The following is a 24,407-nucleotide window of genomic DNA, read 5'->3' on the forward strand; positions in this document are numbered from 1 at the left end:
TGCTTACTGGATTGCTCAGCCTGCTTTCTTCTTCAAGACTAGCAGGCAGGGGTGTCCCCACCCACAATGGGCTGGGTCCTCCCCCTTCAAGCCTTAATTAAGAAAATGCCCTATGGGCTTGGATAGGATGGCACCTTTTTTCAATTGAGGTTCTCTCCTCTCAGAGGACTTTAACTTGTGTCCAGTTGACATAAAACTATCTAAGACAGGGGTATTACCCAAATACACATCAGAGGCCTCACAGAGTCGGTCTGTAGAGACTGGCCATCATAGTACACTTGGGGTCTGCAGTTAATGGGTTATCTCTGTGAAAGTACATTGAAATTTGGTGGCAAAGAAAAAAAAAAGCCTTGTGTGTAAAACACTGAGTACACACACTCATTGCATAAGCATCTTGAAATTAATCCTCAGCAGAAAAAAAGAAAAGAAAAGAAAAGAAAAAAAAAACAGAGGGGAGAATGAACAGTTGGGAGATAAGAGACCCAAAAGATGGGAAACCACTGCCTGGCCTGTGTTAATGGAAGATGGTCAATACAGGTAAGCATCTGGGAAGAGAGAGGAAAGGAGAAGGCAAGCAAATCTAGACACTTGAGCCTTGCAACCTGTGAACCACTGACGGAAAAAAGAAAAGAAAGAAAACCGGGGCTGGGGAGCCTGTGTTTGTTAGGAAGGGATGGCTGTTGCAATCTGCTGGGGCTCCCTCTATAGAGTGTTTCAGGCCCAACTCCTGTTTTAGGCACCTATAATTCAGCATGCCTTTCAGGACACATTCAAGACCTGAAAATGAAATGCAGCCGAATGACAGCATTCTCATGAGTGACAGCCGAAGCCACACTGATCCCATGACCCCATTAAATGGGGTTGCAACCTGCTATTTGTCCCTCCACTGGCACAATCGGTGGCACCCAGCATAGTTCATTGCTCACACAAGCAGGCATCAAATAAGTATTTGTTGAATTAAGTATCTTATCTGCCTATTTAATTGGTTAGAAAATTGTTGCTTTTTCTTCAAAACTACCACCTTTTTTTTTTTTTTCATTCAAATGCTCTTAAAATGCAATCCCATTAAGGCTTTTTTAATGCATACCAGCAGCAAAGACTTTACTTAAATGAAAAAAAAAAAAAAGCAAAACTCCCAGCCCCCACCTGTGCAGCCATGGCATGCTATTGTTTGAACCTGAGTATATCATTTAACTTGGATGACAGGCTCAGAGGGTAGAGGCCTCATCTTTCAGAACACACAGCTTTGAGCGCCCTGGGAGTTCTCAATAAATAACAGCAGCAAGAAATGCTGTACAAGGACTTGATTTCATTATTTATTTTTTTCCCCATTCCAGATTTTTGGCAGCATGTGTTTATCCCCTGCTTGATTTCCAAGAGGGCAAGCTCTCTCCCAGGAGCTCCCAGGAAAAGGATAAACAGCTCTGGACTAATCCTGCCCCTCCCCATCCTGGTGCAAGTAGGAACACCTGATTGAGCCAAAACTGGATTTTTGAGTGCATTCAGGATGCACGCTGAGTTTGGAAGGAAACCGAGTCCTCCAGTACCCAATAGGTTGATGCAGTCAAGAGAAACGTTTTGGCTCTGCACATCGACACAGCTGTCAGATGGCAGAGCTTGGACTTCCGTGGTAGTTACCTGCTGTGGGCCTCAGAGCTGTTGTCATTAACCCCACAGACAAACTGCCTTGAAGCAAAGTAAAATTTGGTGGGGGGAGGTGATTTCAAGCCTTTCAGCAGAGAAATAAGGAGGCAGTGACTTGCCAAACTTTAGCCATTAGATTGTGGAGATATATGAAGGAAGATCTGAAATATTAAGTTTTATGTTTACGGCAAGGCTAAGCCATTTAGCGGGCAATGTCTGCTCTCCATGTATTGGTTAAATTATTTCAGTAGTGAAATAAAGATGGCATGTGCTTGACCTAGCAGAGAAGAAGCAAGTGACCGGAAACCTTCTTCTTCCTGAATAATAAGACTAATACTTGGAAGGGTGTGCTCTGCAGAGAAAGGGCTGGAGGGGAGTGTCTTTCTACCGCGTATTAATATACCTTAGAGCCAATGTTTCGGGCACCTCGGTGCACAATAAATGTAAGCGCAACAGTTCTTCCCTGGAAGGCTCTCCCTCTTCCTCCTCTGATGCATTTTTATAGCAAAACAATAGCAACACCTGTAGCCGTCAGCTTCTGCTCTTTGAATTCTGTCCAGTGACTGAGGCGGCTCTCAGCTGGCTTCCCTCTCAGGAGCCATATGCAGAGTTACTTGCCAGCAGCCTCGGGAGGGCAAGGGGCTCTGGAGAAGTACACAAAGCCTCCATAATCCCCATCAGCGAGACCCTCTTCAACTGTCGCTTTATTTCCCAGTCAAAGAACTGTCAATCTCAAGATTTCAAGCTGCGGCTGCCCTGCGAGCCCTGGGGGGAAAGCTGTGTCTTTCGCCTGGTTCAGGCACAGCCCAAAGGGTGGTGCCAGGGAGCCCCGCAATCTAGTCTGGAAATCTGCAGCCCGGAAACTGCCTGGGGCACCCCAACACTTCCCACCTCCCCAGGCTCTCCTCTTCAGAGCGAGGCTTTGTACACCCCAAGCCGCCTCCGGCTCCCCGGAGTTCTCACCGCCAGGTTGAGACCACAGCCACCCTCGGCCAGCCACAGCCCCGCCCCCTCGCCCTGGGTCGCGCTGGGCGGTCGGCGAGTGGCTTTAGCACCAGAGCATTTATTTACCAGCGCGGAGCAGGCCACAACTCTACAGACCACAGCCGGGCATGGGGGGTGGGGGTGGGGGTGGGGGTGACGAGGGGTGGCACAAAGGCCGGGGTGTGGCAGCGAGCCCTTTAGGTGCGATGGCTTTTCTGTGAGGGCACCAGTCAACTGTTGGCCCAAAGGGACAAGCCCACTCGCCTACTGAGATTCTGGTCTGGAGGCGCGGTTAGGGGCAGAGGGTGGCTTGGGAAAGCTCAGTCCCAAACAAGCGGCCGCATTTGGACGGAAAGGAATGGAGAAGCAGTCACTAGAGTTTTGAACCTCCCTCCAACCCCCAGCCCCTCCCCCCACCAGCCGCCCTTTTTACACGCTCCCTTCGGGGACCCCAAGACCGTGCTTTAGAGTAGCCTGCGGGTAGACGCGAACCCGAGACTCGGCAAATGTCACCCGAAGTCTCCTCCCCGGGGCCCCGGGGGCAGGACTCACGCAGTTGTGCTCAGTCGCCTGAAAGTCCCAGCTGCAGCTCCTGGCGCGCGCCTGGATCTCACTCATCCTGAAGAGGCAGAGAGCCGTGGTGGCGGGCGAGCGCCTCTCCTGGCCCTCCCCGGTGGCCGCGCTGAACACGCCGGCCCAGACGCCCGCGGCCTCCACCAGGCTGGAGGAAAGCAGCAGGCGGCGGCCGTCGGGGTGGCCGCGGCCGCAGTCCAGGGCCGCCTGGCCCTGGAACAGCACCTCGGTGCTCTGCGCGATGCGCGCCATGCTGGGCCAGCCGGTGGCGGCGCCGCTCGTGTAGTTGTAGGGGTAGTAGGGGAAGTAGACGCTGCCGTTCCAGAGAAAGGCGTCCACGAAGTGCAGGCTGCCCGCGCCGCCGCGCAGCTTCAGGCGGCCCAGCTCCTGCGTGGCCAGGCTGCGCCCCTCCGTGTTCTTGAGCGCGATGGCCGTGTCGCGGTCGGACGCCGCGGGGTTGCAGCGGTTCGCCGTCTCCGGCTCTGGCAGCACGTAGGTGGCGGCCACGGCCAGGTACCAGCGGTTGGTCCCGCCCGCGCGGTACACCACGCCGGCCGTCGAGCCCTGCGGGTGGCACGACACCACCTCGGTGCCGTTGCGCAGGGAGCTGCGGTTCAGGTCGCCCAGGGGCCTCACCTCGCAGGCCCCGCGGTCGAAGGTCCAGCCGGTGAGCAGCAGCCCCTCGAGGCCGGTCGCCCCCTCGCGGTAGGGCAGCAGCAGCTTGCTGAAGCTGCTCCCGGGCCGGGGCCGCGCGGGGGGCGCCAGCGAGACGGGCTCCGTGCAGTTGCCCGCCTGGTCCCGGTACAGGCGCGAGAGGCTGTTCTTGAGGCTGTAGTCCAGCTGGTCCAGGCAGCTGCCGCTCGCCACAAACACGCCGTCCGCCCGGCTCGCCGCGATGGCTCCGATGGCTTGCTGGGATCGCCACACCACCTCGTCCGCGCCCCGGGCGGGCGCCGCCAGCGCCAGCAGATAGGCGAGCAGGGGGAGCGGGGCGGCGGGGCGCGGGGGGCGCGGCGGCGCCTTCCTCCGGGAGACCTCCATGGGGCTCGGGGGGCCGCCCCCGGGCAGGGCGCGCGGCGGCTGGAGCGGCTCAGGCGCGCGGCGACGGAGACGCGGGCGGCGGCGGCGGCGGCGGCGGCGGCTCTTGCGCGCGCTCGGGCTCCCGCGGCCGCCCCATCCCCGCGGCTCGGCCGGGAAGGAGTGCGGGGAGGACGGCGCGCGGCGGGCTCGCTCCGGCAGCCTGGACCGCGGCGGCAAGCCCTGCGCGCTCCGGAGCCGCTTCCTCCTCGCCCGCCTTCGCCGCCGGAGAGTTCCTCTGTGCGGCGCGGGCGCTCGCGGGGAGGCGCGGAGGGGAAGGGAGGGGACGGGCGGAGGGGAGCGAGGCGGGCGGGGAGGGCTGGAGAGGTTGGGTGCGCTTGTGCGTTTCACTTTCCCATTGTGAAAGTGGGATGCAACTGGCCCCTTCCCCATCCTCTTCCTCCTCCGCCCTCCGCCTCCCGCCCGCCCTCCCTCCACGCCCATCTCCCCTCCCCTCTTGATTCGGTGAGCCCGGGAGGAGGGAGGTCTCGTAATTTGGGTTACTGTGTAGGTGGCCTCTTTCATCTATTCATAACAAAGCTGAGCCGCCTGCCGCGGCCGCCGCGGCTGCCACCATCGCCCCTGGCTCGCCCCGGGTTCCCCCTGCGCGCTAACCGCGCGCCGAGCCGCCTCCCGCGCCCGCCAGCCCGCGGGGCTGCTCCAACGCCCGGGTTTTGTTTACGAGAGCAGCCGCAGGCAAACGCGAGGCGCGCGGAGCCGGGACCCGGGGTCGAAGGGGTTGCAGCCGAGGCCCAGGGCTCCAAGCCTCTGGGAGGCTGCGAGGGCGGCTGACAGGTGCGAAGCGCTGGGAGGGAGGCTCTGGAGATGCTCCGGGCTGCTGGAACCAAGCGGGAGGCAGCTGGGGGGAGGGGGGGGACCAAGGCGCCCCTGTGGCAGGAGGTGGGTCTCCCGGGTCAGAGCGAGGTGGGAGAAAGGCGCCACGAGCTCGTTGTGGACAATCCCTCGGTCCACAGCTCTCATATTTGAAAAGGCTCCCTAGTCTCCCTTGGCAACGGAGTCCCAGGCTCTCAGACCCAGCACTTAGAAAGTTCTGCTCACTATCTAACCCTAATGACAATAGCCAACATTTATTGAGCACTTGCTACGTCTGGGAGTAGTTCTAAATGCACCATGTCGATTTTGATTCACTAAATGCTCAAGACAACGGTATTAATTAGTGACTGTTACCAATCCCCACTCGGCTTTTGAGAATGGTATCGGAGAAGATATGGAACCCGCCAGGGTACAACTGTTGGCAAATAGCCCAGCGGAGATTCGAATCCACACCTCACCCCAGGGTCACTTACGTGGGTCTTGCTAGTCCAGTGCCACCTGTGACCACTAAAACACTCCCCAGAGAATGGAGGCAAAACTACATTGCTCAGCCAGCTCTCCCTTCTGAGTCCTGGTGCTCTCGTGTTCCCAGAGGTTCTCCTCCGCCACCGTTTCCAACTTTTCCCTTTAGAACCCCCCTACCCTCACCCCCCTCCCTCCGAGGTCTCAGCACCTCACCAGGGAGCAACTGTCAGCTAGGTTGTTCCCCTAAGCCACTGAGGATTTCCGCAACAGAAAAATCACAATGCTCTGGAGGCAAGCAGGTCACGTTTTCTCAGAAGTGGGCTTCCCAGAGGCCTCCAACTCTGTGGTGGATGGGGAGGGGCCTAAAGACTGTTCTGGGTCCTTGGGAAAAGATCGGCACTCCTCCCCAGATCTTTCCCGCATCACGGACCACAACTGGTTACTATGTGTTATTCCTTTCTTATCTCCAAATGAGCCTAGTTCTGGATGGAATCTGTTTGTTTGTTTGTTTGGTTTTTTTTTTTTGGGGGGGGGGGGCGGGGGCAGAGACTGGATAAGCTTCCCCAAAGGCCAAAGCTTGCCGAGCCAGGCATCTGCTGCAGGTTTTACACTTCCACAGAACTGCTTCAGGCTCTCCCCCAGTGCTGAGAGAGGAGGGTGGAAAAGGCAGAAGGGAGGAGAATGGGAATGAGCAAGAAGCTAGAAAGTCTACTCTAGATGTGCAGCTGAATTCATTGGGGGCGGGTGTAGCATAGTGGTGGACAGTTTGAGCCAGGCCTTGACTTCATTTCTCCTGATGTGTGTAGACACACACACACCTCATTCCTTCAGCAGTGGCTTTTAAAAGCTGGGGTCAGGGGGTCATCTTTCCATGTGCAAGCTCATCTTTGGGGACTGGCTATCACTGTTTCTGTCTGCCGATGGGCAGTGCCAATGCTCTCAGATATTGGAGGTCATCCTTTCTGTACTGACAGAGAGTAGAGAAAAGAAAGGGATATGTGGGTATGTGGGGGCCTAGGTTGATACCGGTATGGATCTCTTAAGTGAAGCAAATCAGATGGCTTGTTCAAAAATAAATAAATAAATCAGGCTCTCTTCCCCCATTCTTCACCACCTGGAATATTTTACGAATTGTTGCATTGCTGAAATCAGAGAACAACCACCACAACAAAATAACCCTCTCCCAACATGCACTGACTGCTTTCCAACATAGTAGGGCACTTATGCATCAGTCTCCCTACAGCTGCACTGTGAATGATGCAACAGGGTGGTTCTAGTAGCTTCACAAACAGGCTGTGGCTGTGCGTTGGGCTGAAAAGCAGCATTCAATTCCATTTTGGAGATAGTTTTACTTCACTGGTAACCAAGCCATTTCCCTAAATCCTGCGGAGTTGCAACAATCAGTTGCAGACCATCTTGGAAGCTATTTGGATTAAACATACTCCATGGCACGGCATTTTGATCACTGCTCAATTCTTCGCTGCTGCATTTTGAAAAGGAAACGACAGCCTACAAAAATTACCAGCAAGGAGTAGGAAAGGCTCTGGTGGTTCCCATGTCTCCTTATTTTGCTGAGGCCATAAGCCCCGCTCCTGTAGGGCAGGCTTTCTTTTCCCTCCTGCTTAATTGTATGCAGACTCCTATAGTGTAAGAAACCAGAACCCATGCTAACTTTTTGGCATTAAAAAATGCAGGCGATTAGGAAACCTGGAAGCACGCTCTTTGCTGATCTTACCCCATTTTTAGCAAATGCCTTGCCCCTTCCCAATTTTCTCCAGTACTAAAGCTCCACCTTCAGGACACACTTTCACATTTGAGAAGTGTAGAAAATATGAGCAAACCTAAATAAATATTTAGGCATGGGGTCTATATCTGCTTAATGGCTTCCTCTCAGACACACCCATCTGGCCCGAGGGTAGGCAGCCCATGACGAAGCTTCCCTCAGCAATTGGCCTGAGCCCATCTTGTTGGGTGTCCCTTATGGCACATTTTGGAACTTCTTGTAACACAAATGGCTGAAACCCAAACAAAAGAAGGTGGTACAGACAGACCTGCTACCACGGAAACGGGCCGCTCAGACGGGTTCTGAGCAGTTGTATGCACAGTCTTTGCTAGCTGGAAAAGTCTTCATAATGAGAAAATATCCACTCCCTCAGGCACTGGCGACAATCTGGGTTAACAGAGCCATCTACAATCAGACTCATTTCTGCTGGACAGAGCTCTATAGAGTCTGTGGTTTCCTGCCGAGACTTGAAACATTAAGAACTGCTCAGTAGGCAATTGGTCATAGTCACAAGATGGTTATCATTCACACTTCACTTTTCTCTTTGCCTTTTATTTTTTATTACTATTTTCTAAAATCTGACTGTGGTTCAGAGGGCTGGTTGGGTTGACGGGAGCCAGAAGCAACTGAGAATGTTCTGGTGGCCCACAGGTTCTTTGCACAGCCTTTCCGTGAACTACAACACCCAGCTCAGAATCTGAACAATGCCATGCAAAAACGCATCTGTTTCAGCCTTCTTGAATTTCACACAGGCCATTTTTTTCGTCACAATTCTGTTCATATCAATGTGGTCTTCACGCTGAAGACCTTATCAAAGTTCCTGGCCTCGTTTGGTGACTGACAAAAAAAAAAAAAAAAAAAAAAAAAAAAAGAGCCAGCTTCCTTCCTGGGCTGCTGATTAGCAAGAGTTGAAAGCACATTACAGGAGATATTGTTTTATAGTTTGGGTTGATGCGGGGAGGGGAGCTGAACAGAGTTTAACCCGTATGAAAAGTCAGTCAAATACAGCACAGTCAAGATGTGGCTAAGGGAGTTGGCTGTGATATCTGTCACCTCATCAATTGCCAGAGTTGACTAGGCTGATCTGGCTGGCCAGGTGGGTGTTCCCTTCTCCCAGCCCTCTATTTTCATCCCTCTCCTTGCCACACGTGCTCCAGAGACAAAGACCATCGCTCCAGGGTCACTGTGCTCAGATGCTGTAGCCTTCAACAAATTCTCAAGATGTGGCCGAGGGAGTCCAGGGCCTGGCCCTGTCTGTTACTCAGCACGGCCTTGGGTGGAGGAGAGGACCCTTCTGTGCTCGGTGATAGCACCCAGCTGTTGGTTCCTGTAAGAAGGCTGGGCGGTGTGGGGCCATGTGGGCTCACCTCCAACGTTCCAGCTGTCATCTTTCTCACGTCACGACTTAGCAGAGTTACAAATCACTTTCCAGAAGAGGAGCAGTTATAGGTGAAAGAACAGAGTGGGACATTCAAAGCCGCTATCCTTTGATTAAAGTCCCAATGCTGACTTTCTTTAAGCTGTAGAAGGGCCTTCCCTACACTAAGGGCCTACGGAAAGAGTGAAAAATGGTGAATCTTACTCAGAGGCAGTAGGATCCCAGACACTACCCTGGCGCGCGGTTAGGTTTCCTTGCTCTGCTGGTTAAAGTTTTGTCAACTTGACACAAACTAGAATCCCCTGGGAGGGTGGAATTTCAATCGAGAAATTGCCTCCATCAGATTGATCTGAAGGCAAATCTGTTCGGCATTTTCTTGATTAAATGATTGATGTAGGAAGGCCCAGCCCACTGTGGGTGGGGCCACGCATGGGCAAAGGATCCTGAGTTGTATGAGCCAGCCCTGGAGGGCAATCCAATAGGCGATGTTCCTCTAGGGTCTCTGCTGACCTAACTTCTCCTCATGCTGGACCGTAAGCTGTGTGATGAAATCAACTCTTTCCTCCCCAAGCTGCTTTTGGTCATGGTAGTAATCACAGCAGTACAAAGCAAACTAGGGCACATACTCGGTAGCATGAAGTTTCTTCAAACATTCACTGCACCTGCCCGTGGTGAGGACTCTAAGGCCACTGTGATTGATGGAGGAACACAGTTAAGTCATCAGCAGCCACGGAGTTTTCTAGATATGCAGGAAGTAGGCAAACTCCTCAGCTAACTAGGTCTTCAGGTTTGGGACACTTCTGTGACTTGGGCAGTCTCTTAAAATTATGCTCTTCTTGGATTTGTTTTTGAAATGTGTGGCTATCCTTGCTTGCATTTTTCTCATTGTTGCTTTGAAATGAAGCACCAAAAGGTTATCAAGAGTAGATACAAAATACTGATCCATCTTAAAAAAAAAAAAAAAAAATCCTTCCTGTCGTCTCTACTTGGCCATTATGTCTCAAAGACTTGCGTTATCCTGGGGCCCGGAGTCCCTTGATAACTGGCGGCTTGGCACAAACTCATTCAAAGAGAAGAGCTGCCATAACGCAGGCCTCCATATTAATAATAACTCAAGCTCTTAAAATGAATAGCAGAAGATAAGATAAACAGGCAGATAACGCCACAGTCACTCATACTTCTGCTTCCTTGAGATTCTGGTGGGGAGATGTTCGCAGCTGACAATGAAGTGGCTGGACTTCTCGGGGAGCAGTCTGGCGCTCATTCTCTGCAGCAGAGCTTCCCTCCTACAAAATACCCGCTACTGAGCCTGGGAGGAAGCAATTGGAATGAGTTCTGAGCCTGGGCAGAGGCTGGGCCTGCGGTCTTGGGGAAGTGGGGGAGATACACCTCTTGTCCTCGTGCATGCTGGGAAAAGACTGAGGATCAGCATTTCTGACACTAACGGCCTTAGGCACAGAATCACAAACGTAAAAACTGAACAGTTTTCTTGCCCTTCTGCCCCCTTTGTCCTTTTCCCCTTCTTAATGTGTGTGTTTCGGGGGGGTGGGGTGGGGTGGATGTGCCTATGCTTATGAAGGTCAGAGGTCAATGTTGGTGCCTTCCTCCATCTACTCTCCACTTTGCCTTTTGAGACACAGAACCTGCAGGCCACTGATCCGGCTACACAGGCTTATCAGCGGGGCCCAGGGACCCATGTGTTTCCATTTCCATCCCAGTCGCCATACACCATCACACTCAGTGTTTACACAAGGGTGCTGGGATCCAAACTTGGGTCCCATTTGTACAACAAGCACTTTCCTGGTTGAGACATCTTCCAGTCCTTTTTAAAAAGAGAGAGAGAGAGAGATTTGTGTTGCATTTTATCAGTGTTTGCCTGCGTGTATATAGGTGTACCGTGTGTATGCCTAGTGCCGGAAGAAGCCAGGAGTGGGCACTGGGTCCCTTGGAACTGGAGTAACAGACAGTTGTGAGCCACTGGGTAGGCTCTGGGAACCTTGGTCTTCTGCAAGACCAGCCATCTTTTCAATGGCCTCACTCCCCACTTTTTAAGACAGCATCTTGCTGTATAACCTAGGCTAGCCTTGAACTAGAAATCCTTCTCTGCCTCAACCCCTCTAGTATTAAGATTACAGGCACATGCCACCATGCCTGTCTCCTTTGAAGAGATAGGGGAAAAGCTATTCCTAATTACTGTCTACAACTCGGTGAGTTTGCAGGTCAGGGTACCTCCTGGAACCGCATCTATTCCTCCCTTCTCTCATCCTTCCTGCTTATCCCTTCTTGCCCATTCCCAGGCTTCCATTCTCCCTGTTTTTCCCACCTTTCCCCTTGTGTTCTGTACCAGAAGTCTGCATCTATGGGCATAGTGTTCACCTTTTGGCTTCTGGCTGGATTCAGCCAATGGGGGCCCTGTGGGAGACCCTGGGATGGAGAACTAGGGTGGAGCTCAGGGAGTTAGTCCCCAGCATCCTCTCTGATACTCTGTGTCCTAGTTGTGACCATGTCCTCTCAGAGGCTACTGGTTCCATGAATGTCCTCTCGAAAGCTACAGGCTCTCAGACCATAGGCGCCCTGGTTTCCATAGTACCCCTCACCCTGCTCCCTACGCCTGCGGCATGCAGTGCCTCCTGCGGATACTGGCCTTAGCATGTCACCCTTTACCCTGCCCATGCCCCAGCCACCATCACTTTCTTGATACTTCTGTTCTTGTCACTTGCTCCCTGCCAAAATATAAAACCATCAACTCAACCCACTTCAAAGGAGGACCCGGAAGAGGTATGGGATGGCACCCCAGAGACATTTGGCTTGGCTATGGTGGCCTGCATGAGAGCATAGGCAAAGTGCACCATCATTTCCATTTCCAAAGGTTGGTGCATCCAGATCTGGCAAGGGGGAAAAGGTACATTTCATTCCCTTTGCACAGACTTTCCTAAACTAAATTCATCCCATTGATAGAAACAAATGGAAACCCTGCTGGGCAAGATTATTATTTTTTTTTCCAGTTAAAACATAAAACTAAAAGTACCTTAAAAGTAAATCAGGACTACTGGGGGCCAAGGGCTCAGGAGGTGGTGGGGGCACAGGGCAGTTATGATCTCTGAAATACTGCTGAATGTTTGAAGTATATTTTCAAACAAGACACAAAAATGTACAGACAGCTTTGTCTTCTTTAGACATTTTTTTCTCCCCCAAGTCTGAGCTCCAGCAGCCGCCTCAATATAGTCTAGAAATTTCATGTCTATTCATGGTTACCAAACAGAATTAGGAAGATATGGCCATACTTGTTCTTAGCCCACCCCACCTGATATTTAAAGAGATAAGTTGGATATTTTCACTTCCTCATAGTCCCTTGGGTAGCAGGAATGTGAGCTACCTTAAGTTCTAAAGATGTCGAGTTTTAGAAGGTATCTCCCACCCCATGGCTTCTGTATTTTTCTACTCAGAGCCAGCCAATCTGAAACATCCATTTCCTCATTTATTGGACATCTCAATGGTGATTAAATATTTACGGTGTCAAAGGTCCCTTTTCCCCCATCATGTAAGCTGCAAATTTTAGAGCAAAATGGAGCTTTAATTGTGAAGAAAGGCATAGACACTTAAATTTAGAGTCAAATAAAATAGCCAGAGAGGCATTTCTTAGGCTCTTTGGTTTGGTGGTAATGGCAGGGGATGACAAAGATGGTGGGGAAAAGGACAGCAGGGTCATCCTAGCATTCTAGTTTGTGCTCCTGCAAACTAGATTTCCTGCTGACTGAAAGACTGGAAGTTTCGGAGTGTGCTGGGGCCAGTGAACAGAACAGGGATAAAGGGAGCCCTTATGGTTCTCCTGAAGACCATCAGGAGGCCTGTGACTCATCCTCAACTGTGTATAGGTTGGGGTCTGCACCCCAGCACTCACGAACCCTATGTGTCCATATACTCCTACCTCTTGGTGCTACCCTAGCCACCTCAGCAACTAGCTTGTCCAACACACTAATCAATTGCTTGTTCTATAGAGTAGGTCATTATAATGAGAAGGCTTGCCCAAGGAGGCCAAAAACAAAAACAAAACCAAACAAAACAAAACAAAAATGGTGCCATTTTCTTTGTACCAGGATACAATGGCCCTAGTCAGGCCTCAGTTCCAGACTCTATGCCACCAGGTAGCAGTTAGGCAATAGGTAACCTTGGGTTCTCTGAGCCTGAGCATCCTCATGATCGACTGGAAAACATGTCATGACTCATGGGGGTTTCATGAATACTGAATGAAATAATACGGGGAATGGGGAGTGCATTTAACACAGTGCCTGGATCACAGAATTACTCAGTGAATGGTGACACTGTTGTTATTGCTGCTATTGGATGCTGAGCACCCCCACGATGAGTTAGATAGTAGTTTGCTGTGATTTCCAGTGGGGTCCCGTAGACTGGCTATTTAAATAACCAACATTTCTATCTTCCAAGCTCTTGGGCTGGGAGTCTACAGTCGCATTGTAGGCAGGGCTGGTTTCTTTGTAGGCATCTAAGTCTTCTCTCTGTACATTGTGTGGATTAGTTCTCTTCTGGAGAGACTGTTGTGTGAGAGTTTCTTCTGTGACTGAAACATCCTGTCCTTCAGGAACTCTCCTTAACCAGGAAAGCAAACAACTGCAAGCATCTTCAGAAAGTCCCTGAAACTGACTGGATTCACTAAGTCCCTCACCACCACAGAAAGCAGTAACAGCTGAGAGTCCCCTCAGATGAGTAGAGATGACTTGTGAAGAAGACTCTCAAACAAGCCAGGCTATAAAGAACATCCTGAGACCAGACCAGCTGCCTGGGAAAGGCATACATCATCGAGGCTACCTGGAAGAGGTTTACAACACCTGAGGCACCTGGAAAGGACACTCTCCAACCTGTTGAGCTGCCTGAAGGCTGTGCGGTGTGCTCCGGGTTCCCAGCTTTGTGAGCTGTCACCTATGCAGGGCTGGGATTTGCTGATACAGCTGTTTTTGAGTCATTTCTGCTCCCATAAGTCACTCCTCACCTATACTCCTGTAAGTAACTCCAATAAAACTTACGGTTGACCAAGTTGAACTTTGGTGGTGTCTGTACTTTGGTCTGTTGTGTGCACCCTCTCTGGGGTGAGTAGAAGTGTGTATAACATCACCCCAAAAAAAGTTTTGTCATGGAACAGAGACAAAGTCTCATGACAACAGACAGACTTCAGCCTCTAGTATTAGGATCACAAGCTCATTTGATAAAGAGTAGGAAAGGGTTCGAAAACATTGCTGGTTGTATGTGAATGACTATGACAGATCCTAACTGAAGCCAAAGACACAAAACCTAGTTGATAAAAACACATTTACTTGGTCCCAAAAAATCCTAGAGGTGATGGCACTCAAGCCTTTGGAAGACATATACTTAGCATCAGGCATGGAAGACAGGCCCCAATAAAACAGGCATTAAAAAAATAGTCTTGACCTTGAAGCCAACCCTTCCCTGGGTGCCTTGCCATGAAACAGACTGTGTAGATTAAACAAACCAGCCCATGGAAGAAGGGGGTGGGGAGTTCCCAGGGCTTCAGTGTGCAAAGCCCCAGAGCCTCATTACACCTGACCTATGAAGGGATCCCCTCAGAAAGCTCCTCCAACTTTAGTCGTACACAGCACTTAAGCTTAGGCGGGTCGATTGGCTTTTATCCTCGTTACTGTTGACAATACCAACTATGTGTTGAGGGACTTTCATACTCAGGTTAAGGGCTCTGGGGTCAGAGCGAGGTACGTGACTGGGGTACTGTGTTTTCAGCAGGGTTGGCTGTTCCCTGCAAGCTGGGCCTTTTCCTGCCTCTAGGTCTTGACATTTTGGGTAATTTACCTAAAATACCCCCCCCTTTATCCCTTACTTTGCAAACTCCTATTTGTCTGCCACTGTGTGTGTGTGTGCATGTGTGTGTGTTTAAATTATACCAAAAGCTCTCTAGTAGACTCTCGGCTCCTTTAAAAAAATGACAGTAAATCTGGGAATGTGTTTCAGCAGGAGAGTATCTGCTTAGCATGTTTAAGACTGGAGAATGAGTGGATGGGTAGATGGGTAAATACAGATGGATGGATTAATGGATGGATGGATGAATGGAAAGACAGATAGTTGGAAGGAAGGATAGATAAATGGGCCAAATGCTCTTTCATGCCACTGTTAATTATTCTGACGTCGGGAAAGCACCTTAGTGTCTCTCTACAGTTCCTTTCATGAGGGGACCCTGCAGGTGTCAATGAGGCAGTGATCCACAAAGAGGTGGGAACAAAAACTTGGTTCAGATGGACTTCATCAGCCTGGATCAGACATGGGGTGTCTGATACCAGGTGTTTCATTGTCAGCATATTTAAAACACAGTACAATTTGGGAAAAAGTTTCCAGGCAACAATCATTACCATTCCAGGTTTCTAGGCAACAATCATTTCAGTTCCAGGTGCACAATAAAGTTTAAGGTGTGACTCTTTAGAAACGCCTTCACAAGGTACACGTGACCACAGATGTGGATTCTATAGCTAAATGGGTGGTCTCTGACTAAGCTAGCATATCGGTTGCAGGCTCCCCTAAGAGGTGACATCTCCCCCAAGGATGGCTTCTATTAATCTAGGGGCTAGGGACAGAGATAAATGCTGGGGGCTTTGAATGTCTTTAGCAAGAAACTCCCTGGGATCTATTGAGCCAGTCATGTGATGGGGCAGAGGGCCTAGCTAGGAGCAACGCTGTGCTGTCCTATGCAGTTTAGGGGGCATTTTACACAGGGTCAGTGTTGAGTAGATGTTGTCGGAATGTTTCTGCCAAGGCAGGGAACTGCAGGGGTGGGTGTCGGCCTTAGAGGAATCCGAAACTCCAAACATATTGACTTGGCATACGCACAGTACACGCTTACCAATTCATGGGTTGACATTCTCAACAGAGACTATAAAAGGAAAAAACGCAAGACCCTGCCGCAAAAATACAGTATTGACAAGCTGGAAAAGCAGTCACCAAATGCAAGACTGAGCATGGCATTTTGGTTATTTGTTAATTTACATCACCTCTCAAACTTTGTTTGAAAGTGGCTTTGTGTTGAAGAGGGAAGAGTCTTATACTGTAATTATGTTAGACAAGCTTATAATAATTATAATAATTATCAACTGAGTGCCAATAATACTTTAAGAACTCCGCTGAGCATAAAGATCATACTAGTGTCTAACAGATATTTAAAATTAATCTCCGTAAAATTGAAAGGGCACAGATTCAGTATTTTCTATTCTTTAATAAGCAAAGATTCTGGCAAATAATTACCCCTCCTCCCCCTGCTAGAAGCCTGTTTACAAGAGACATTTTCACTAAGATGGGTCGGAGACCACTGAAAACTTAAGCAATGTATTTTCTTAATATACCTTGAATGATATATCCTATCTGTTTGAAAAACATGACATCTAGATAGATCTTTAGGCCATTACAGGCCAGAGGACTTACAAATCTATAGACAAGTTTTCCTGGGCATGGGGTGTAGACATGAGGCAGAGAAAAAGCCATGCTTCGGCATACACTAGGGTTCCCCCTAGTGGACAGAAAAGGTACATGTTAAGAAAAACAATTGTTAGTTACCTGAGGGGGAGTTGGCGGTGCCCGTGGCGTACAAGGTTTCATTCCCCCTTAGCATCTGTTCCTGAAAGCTGGAAGTATGTCGTCGATTAATAAGGTTTGATTAGCATTCCTTTTCCTATCTGGCATCCGCAGTAATTAAGGTGTCTCCCCTGCAGGCTTTCAAATGCAGCATAAAATTACGGTGAGCCCCAGAACACAGCAGCGGGACGACCGCTCTTTCCACCACCACTCAGTTTCGGCAAGACGCTCCTCAAATGTCATTCTCATCTGGAACTATTTTGGTGCAAACTGATATGATGCCTTCATCCAAAACCTGAAAAGATTGGCTCTTTTTAGAGAATCTATTAATATCTGTGTTCATGGTGGCCAAGTACTGAGAAAAAAAAAATGCTTTGTATATTGTCCAAATCAGATTTCTGGGTGTTAGTCTTTGTCTTTGTCTTTTTTTTTTTTTTTTTTTTTTACAAGTAGTCCCTGCTTGTCATGTGTGATGTCTGGGATTTTGCTACACACACACACTTGTTGATTACAGGCGTGTTAAGGCAGGGTGCTAGATGGTGGGGGGTGGGGCTGGAGGAAACAGATTCCAGTGACAAACAGATCTTGGCTTCTGGAAAGCTGATGATATACTTTGACATATCAACATTGTGTCTCCCTTCCTCCTCCTGTCTTCTTAAATGTTGATGTGCTGAGAACCATGGTAACTACTGTTCTGTGCCTGGAAAGCTTTAGCAGTCTTGTTCTTCTGGGAACACAACTTGTACCCATCCTCCAAACCAGATGTGACTCCAAGCCAGATGTGACTCAAACCTGGACAATCCAAGGGCTAGAGATCTGGTATAGATTACATGATCCAAGCAAAGCCAGGAAGTGTTTCCCGAAGAAACTTTCATCTGCATGGTGGGAGAGCAGTCTTTTCCTGAGCGGACCGTGGTGGCCTCAGCACTCATCCCAAACTGCAGCAGAAGATTCCCAAGGTTAAGGCAAGCCTACCCTACACAGGGAGACAACTCAAAGACAGAAGTTCTTTTGCAAAGGGTAAGGAACTTCAGTTGTGGTTTCCTAAAACTGTCAGCGGCATTGTTTCACTGCCGTCCAGTCCCCCCAACCTCTCCCCCCGTGGAAAGCAGAGTCAAAGAAAGTAGAGGTCAGGGCCAGCAGGACGACTCAGTGGTCAGAGTGCTTGCTGAACAAGTCGGAGTTCAAACCCAGATAAAGGTGGAAGGAGAGAACTGGGTCCTGAGGGTTGCCCTTTGACCTCTGCATGCACTTGCAGACACCACACACACACACACACACACACACAACACTACACACTTTCACTTACACATCCATCAGTCATGCACACTAATAAAACATTTTTAAAAATTAACTAGAAAGGAGACAGATGGATACGCCTCCTCCATGTTCGTGTGTGTACACACACACAGAGCCTCACTGAAGCCAACCAGGGCTGAGTCACTCGTCCTGGTCCTTCAAAAAACTGTTTTTTTTTTTTTTTTTGGTGGCACCCTTCTTGTTGCTTCTCTGTCCTGCCTATTCAATAGCACCAGTGCCCACGGGCGTCTGCTGTCACCACCTGCTGATGCTCCCGAGCTCTCCACACCTGAGTTACCCTGACTAGTATCTAAATGCCTCCCGGACATCTCCCTTGCTCATTTCACATGTACTTGGAATCAATATTCTTGCTGCCCCCCCATAAGTTCCCAGTCTCCCTGGATTATACCCCGGCTCCCACGGAAGGCAGAAGCCCTCTCAGACACTTCCCTCAGTCCTGGTGACTAATCACCAGTGTGGTCCTGACATGTCTCACATCCCGGGGCTCCTCTGTTGCTTGCTTATTTTGAGACACGGTCTTGTGGCGTAGCCCAGGCTAGTCTTGAACTCATATCAATATTTTCCCCAGCCTCTCCAGTGCTGCTAGAATTGCATTCCAATGCCATCATGCCTGGCTCTCCTTTATTTCAGCACTCCTGTGTCTTTAACTAGCCCCTCCTCTGTTCCTAAGGAGACTGTTTAAGGTGGGACTGGTTGGGATTCTGGCCCCTGGGTTCATTACCCAGGGCATTTCTATTGCTTTTCATCCTCTTTTAAAAAGAAAACTCTGCCAGGTCACTTCCTGTTGAACTTCCTGCTGAAGATCCTTCAACCATTCTTTATTATTTCCTAGTCTTTTTATGCCATGGCCCTGTCAGGACTCAACCCTGCTTGGCCACACACTCCTACGCCCAGACAAAACCACTAGCGCCTGATGGTGAGATGCCTAAAGGCTCTGCTTGGCAGGCTTTCCTCAGCCAGGGTTAGAGAGGGCCGGGTACTATCAACTCATCCCACGCAGCCGGCTTGCTGCGGAGCTCTGACTTACAGGCCATGGGGACACTTGGCCGGATACACAGGCCCTGCCTGCTTGTCTTTGCACCACTGTGTTCTCTGTCCCTTCCTAAGCTCCTGTCCTGGGGCTTGGATTGCAGCTGGTTGTGAGGAAGTTGTGTGGATGGGCCAACCCTGAGGGATCTATGATCCTAGAGCAGTGCTTCTCAACCTTCCGGTAGCTGCCACCCTTTAATACAGCTTCTTCTGAAATCATTCTTATTACTACCTCACAACTGTAATTTTGCTACTGTTAGGAACCATTATGTAAATATCCATGTTTCCTGATGGTCTTAGATGACTCAGGTGTAAGAGTCATTTGGCCTGATGGGGTCATGACCCACAGGTGAGAACCACTGGCAGAGGGCGCTACACTTTTTCTGTCTAAGGGAGGAACTCCATGCTGGGTGTCTGTGGGAGATCATAAGAAAAAGAAATTTTAAAAAATGGGGGTAGACAGGAGTAGCGAGCACACCTTAACCAGACGTACGACCCTCAGGACATCTGCCTGAGTCAGCGGGAAGGACTCTCCCCTGTCTTTACATTAAAGGGGAAATGCAGAAAAAGAGGGAAGCTATTCTCGTGGGGGCTCCCCCAACATGACTGGAGAGGTCGAAGAAAGGGCTGGATCCTGATCAGCAGGAGCTTGGGTAATCAACCAGTAAGACTCAGGGGTCCCTGTTGTGACTTCACTGGTGCTCACTGAGGAGACCTGTGAAACTGATTGTGGAAGTAGTTTCAGTGGACTTTTAGCCATAAGGGAGAAGAAGCCTAAACTTACAGCATAGGCAAGCAGGAGTTAATTTTTTCCTCCCAACACAAGGAGTCCAGTTGCCAGTTTTGGTTGCTCTTCAGTGCTACTATCCAAGAGCCTCCGGGCTCTTATTATCTTTCTGCTGTCATAAGATAGCTGCTCCAGCTGCAAGCATCATGTGAATCTTCAAGACAAGAAAGGAAAGGCCAACTTTCTGCTAGCAAGATGTTGTCATCTTATGTCTGGGGAAGTCTCAATGCAGACTTCCCCTTATATCTCACCAACCAGAGCCTGGTCATGCGCCTGCCTGACGTCACAGACTGGGGAGAGAAATGGAATAATCACCCATTGGTCATGAGCCTGGGGGCAGGGAGGAAAGCCTGCTTTCCTCAGCTTCGGCCCAGATAGAAAGCTGGGGTTCTTGAAACAGGGAAGGGGGGTAGGAAAATGAGTGCTGAAACATTAAGAGCGCCATGTACTGTTCCAGTGGATGGATTCAAGGCTCTCTGGTTTGGAAGATGGCCGCTCTCCTCTTCTCACTAATGGAGTCCCACTCAATGTTTGGTTTCTGCCCCTAGCATTTTGTTTTGTTTCACACAGAGACAGGGTTTCTCTGCATAGCCTTGGCTGTCCTGGTACTCACTCTATAGACCAGGCTGGCCTCGAACTCACAGAGATCTGCCTGCCTCTACCTCCCCCGAGTGCTTGGATTACAGGTTTGGGCCACCACGCCTGGTTGCATTTTTTTTTTTTATTACACCCATTGTGAAGAGTTGACTAGCCCTGTGGTACATTTGCCTCCCACCCGAGCATTGGCTTTCATTGCAGTGTTTATTTGTCTGCTGTCCCCACGGCCCCAGACTCCTTAAAGGAAGTGATTCTATCATTTCCACCTACTGCCTAGCATGATGCCTACTTCACACAAAGCAAGTGTTCAATGCTTGTACAATAGATGTGGCAGAAACAAATGCAAGATGGAGAACAAAACAACAGTGGGCATGTTTGCCCAGACATCTTCAGGCATGAAAGCCCACTAAAAATGCACAGTAGCTGGCGATTCAGCTCAGCCCTACCTAGCCTAAGGAGGATCTGTTGTCAGCCAAACGATAGAGGCAATACAAGAGAAGGCTCATGGAGGTATGTTTGCACACGAAGATAATGAACAATACAAAATAGCTTCTGATGATTGTCTCCTCAGAGCTACGGGAGTGCAGTGTTGGGGGGAGGACATGGGAGCGAGCCTGGGATGGTAATTAAAAGCCACAGGTATTCTAAGTCTTAATTAATCAACACGGATGCCCCTCCGCCCATCGCCAACTTCTTAGCCCTATAGGAAAAGGATCAGATTAGAGTGTCATCTCCTCCAGCTGCCCTGCCTCTTCGTCAGTGCACCTGAGACACACTGGGAAAGGAACCACACGGTAAACAGCCACAGAGGTGCTGCAGAGAAAAGGGAGCCTTGATAATTCCTCTCTGAGACAGTCAACTCTTGAATAACTCAAAGCTGATCCTGTTTTAACCAGGTATTAGAAGATCAAATGATTCTTCATTTCATGACTGGACTGCATTTGAGATTCTTGTTAAGGTGTTACTGGTAAAGAAGTAACTAAAGCCACATGAAAGGCACAGGGAAGTGTGTTGGGATTCAGAACTGGGACAAGCCTTTTCAACCAGGTGGATCTGACCTCCAGGTTCTCCCAGCATCCTTCAGGGTGTGGCTGGCATACCTTGCCCTCTACCTTGAACTCCCCAGCCCATGGGCAGAGTTTTCCCTTCTCCAGAGGCCCTTCATTATATAATCCAAACATTTCAGTTCTCTTTCTTCCTCATCTTCTCCCTCTCCTCTCTGTCTTTCCTTTCTTCTCTCTCTCCACACGGAAAGACCAGTGTGCTATTCCAACAAACCCACATTTATAGACTTGAACCCTTCTTGCATATTGCCATTTCAAGACAGCTTAGCAAAGTGCACTAAATGGACCATTGTGTAGGCCTTTTGCTATGTGGAAGGTCTGATTTTGCAGTGGGACCATCCCAAAGGTCTCTTAAAGCAAGGGGACAGCACTGAGAATCTCCTAAGAGTCCCTTAACAGTTAGGGGAGCTCGGGACCCTCTGAGAGTCTGATAGAACCCCCAGAGGTCCATGCCCCATCAGTCTAAGTGAAACAACGGACTCTAGATTCAGTGAGAAACTCCGTGTCAACAAGAAAGTGAGAAGGCAATAGAGAAAGACACCCAAAGACAACCTCCGGTGTCCACGTGTACACACATTGGAAAGCTCGCTGCACACCCACGTGCATGCACGTGTTGTGAAAAGGTCCCAGTAACATTTCCTATTAATAGAGATAGTTATTAAGGCGTCAGTTAGTATTTAACATGCTATTATATCAATAAAAGACGTCGACACCTGTTAGATTTTTAATTTTAATTTTTTATATTAATTACAGTTTATTCACTTTGAATACCACCTGTTAGATTTTTAATATGCCTTAGCACTGGAACTGGGCAGAAACCAACCACCTAAGCTACCTTGTTATCTCCCAGCCCCACATCTCAGGCGGGGGGGAGGGGGCGAGCAATTAACATCTGAAAACATGGTGGCTTCTGATCAACCACCACATGCATGCACTCACACGCGCTCACTCACACACACACACACACACACACACACACACACACATCATGACATAGCAACATTTGTGCTTTTTGTAGCAACTGTCAATAACAATAATAGCAGCACAGCCGATCCTCAGTGGCGCTTAGTTCCCCTAAAATCTGCACCAGCTCACATGATCTGAGAGGATTCATTCTGGTAATGAAGCCACAGGCGCTGCTGCTCCTATGTCTAGGCTGTTGCCTACACTTGTAATTGCAGGAAATGCCAAATTTCAGTTAGTGGTTAAGTGTATTAGTTAAGGTTCTCTAGAGGAACAGAACCAATGAGACAGACACACACACACACACACACCAAACTTATTCAGTCAGCTTTAAAACACAACAGAACCACAGCTGAGAGATTAGAGCTAGCACTTGGCCCTGGAGACTGCGCATGTCAGCTGTTGGAGTAGTCCTCCAATGAACGTCACTTACTGGGGGTTGGGGCACGGGCCCATAACCCAGGACTCACCAGTCCACACTTCTGGGTGCCTCAGAAGGACCAAACTGGCACCAAAAGATTGGCAGCTCCTGGAAAACTTCTGGTCCTTAGCCCACAGTGAAAGCTTGGACATGATGATTCTGCACCCAGCAAAGCATTCAGCAACAGTAGCCACGGCAGGGCAAGGGAACTCAGAAGAAGGGGGAAGGCCAAGAAGCCAAAGCACGGCGATTGTCCTTCTGCAATGCTCTTTATGTGGGATGCCACCAGAAGGTACGGCCCATGATCCCATCCCACAGGTCTTTCCTTCTATCAGGGCCATCGGGGTACTTCTTCCAGTGAGGCTGCTACTCAGGTGATTCTAATTTGTGGCCAGGTGACATGGAACCCAGCTGCTGTAGTTACAGAAAATAAAGATGTCGTTTTTTTAAACTATCAGAGTTCACAGACCCAGGCTGGCTACTGCTGTTCCAAAGTCCTGCCACCACCTGGCATCCATATGGAGTACCAAGGCCATTCTGTGACTCCTGTCATGGATGGCTCAGGGTGCCATATCCTGCCTACTGAGATAATTGTGTGACAACTTATATTCTGCTCTTTAAAAAGCAGGTTCTCCAGGGCACGGTAGCACAAGGCTCTAACTCCGGTACCTGAGGGGGCAGAGGCAGGAGAATGAAGAGTTCATGGTCATCCTTGGGGGCTACCCCAGGCTACGTGAGACTCCAGCTCAATAAGCCAAACCCCAAAACCAAAAACCTGTATTGAACTAAGCGTGGTGGCACACATCTGTAATCCCCAGCCCTGTGGGGGTGGAGTCAGGCGGATGACTTCAAAGCCAGCATGAGCTCTGTAGAGAGACTCTGTCTCGAAGAAAAAAAGTAATTGTTGCAGGACTTGGCCTGAAATCCCAGCTACTTGGGAGGCTAGGGTAGAAGAATCTGGAGAGCTTAAAACCAACTTGGTAAGACCTTGTCTCCAAATAAAAAAAAGAAAGAAAAGGGCTAGGGACTCAGTGTAATGATAGAGCACTTGTCCACTGGGCTTGAGGCCGAGGAGACATATTCAACCACAGGAAGAGAAAAGAAAAGGTGTGCTCCAGGAGCTGCCTGGAGAGGGTCCACCCAGCAGCTCGCCGTGGACTATGCTGCTCAAAGACCAAATTTTTGTGTTTCCCATGAACTTGTTTCCTACTCGCCAGCTCTTTCACAATCTCTTGTGGTGTTCTTGCCTCCTCAGACGTGACTTCAGAGAAAAGAAATAATTTAGGAAGAAGAAAATCAAACTTCGACTGGAGAGGCTGCCTGCTTATTGCACAAAATCACTCTCTGGCGATGAGGAAAATGCTGCTCCATTAAAATTCAAATAAGGAACTCCTGTGACTTTTTATCTTTTTGAAAAAAAAACAAACAAACAAACAAATACAGAGCTGTAATCATAACTGAGGAGGCCAGTTGCTTAGAGGAGTGGTGGGCAGGTCACCTTCCCTGTTTATTTTAGGACCAATGTGAATGAAAAAGAGGAGGAGGAGGAGGAAGAAGAGGAGGAGGAAGAGGAGGAAGAAGAGGAGGAGGAGGAGGAAGAAGAGGAGGAGGAGGAAGAGGAGGAAGAAGAGGAGGAGGAGGAGGAGGAGGAGGAGGAGGAGGAGGAGGAGGAGGAGGAGGAGGAGAGCCCTGGCTCTGTTGAGAAAGGCAGATCACTATTCTATTGTAATTAGAATTCAGTTCTCTCTGGACTGAGAAATAAGTCTATCAGGCATGAATTCCCCCTCAACAGTTACTATTCTGATTATTAGGGATGTCTTCAAAGATTAGGTTCCCTATCTGTAATTTTTTAAAAATTAAAAGCCTAGGGGCTGGAGAGATGG

At 49.5% G+C, this 24,407-nt stretch overlaps 1 protein-coding gene across 1 annotated transcript in view; it reads right to left on the reverse strand.

Moving 5' to 3' along the window:
- Positions 1–4,242, reverse strand: part of Plxnc1 (plexin C1) — a 149,798-nt gene extending 145,556 nt beyond the window's left edge. The window contains exon 1 of the mRNA XM_055627954.1: positions 3,181–4,242. Coding sequence (XP_055483929.1) covers positions 3,181–4,242 — 1,062 coding nt within the window. The remainder of the gene's footprint in view (positions 1–3,180) is intronic.
- Positions 4,243–24,407: the final 20,165 nt, after the last annotated feature.

This window comes from Psammomys obesus, unplaced genomic scaffold (genome assembly GCF_907164565.1).
Source record: "Psammomys obesus unplaced genomic scaffold, mPsaObe1.curated_primary_1811, whole genome shotgun sequence".
In the NCBI taxonomy this organism is placed as follows: domain Eukaryota; kingdom Metazoa; phylum Chordata; class Mammalia; order Rodentia; family Muridae; genus Psammomys; species Psammomys obesus.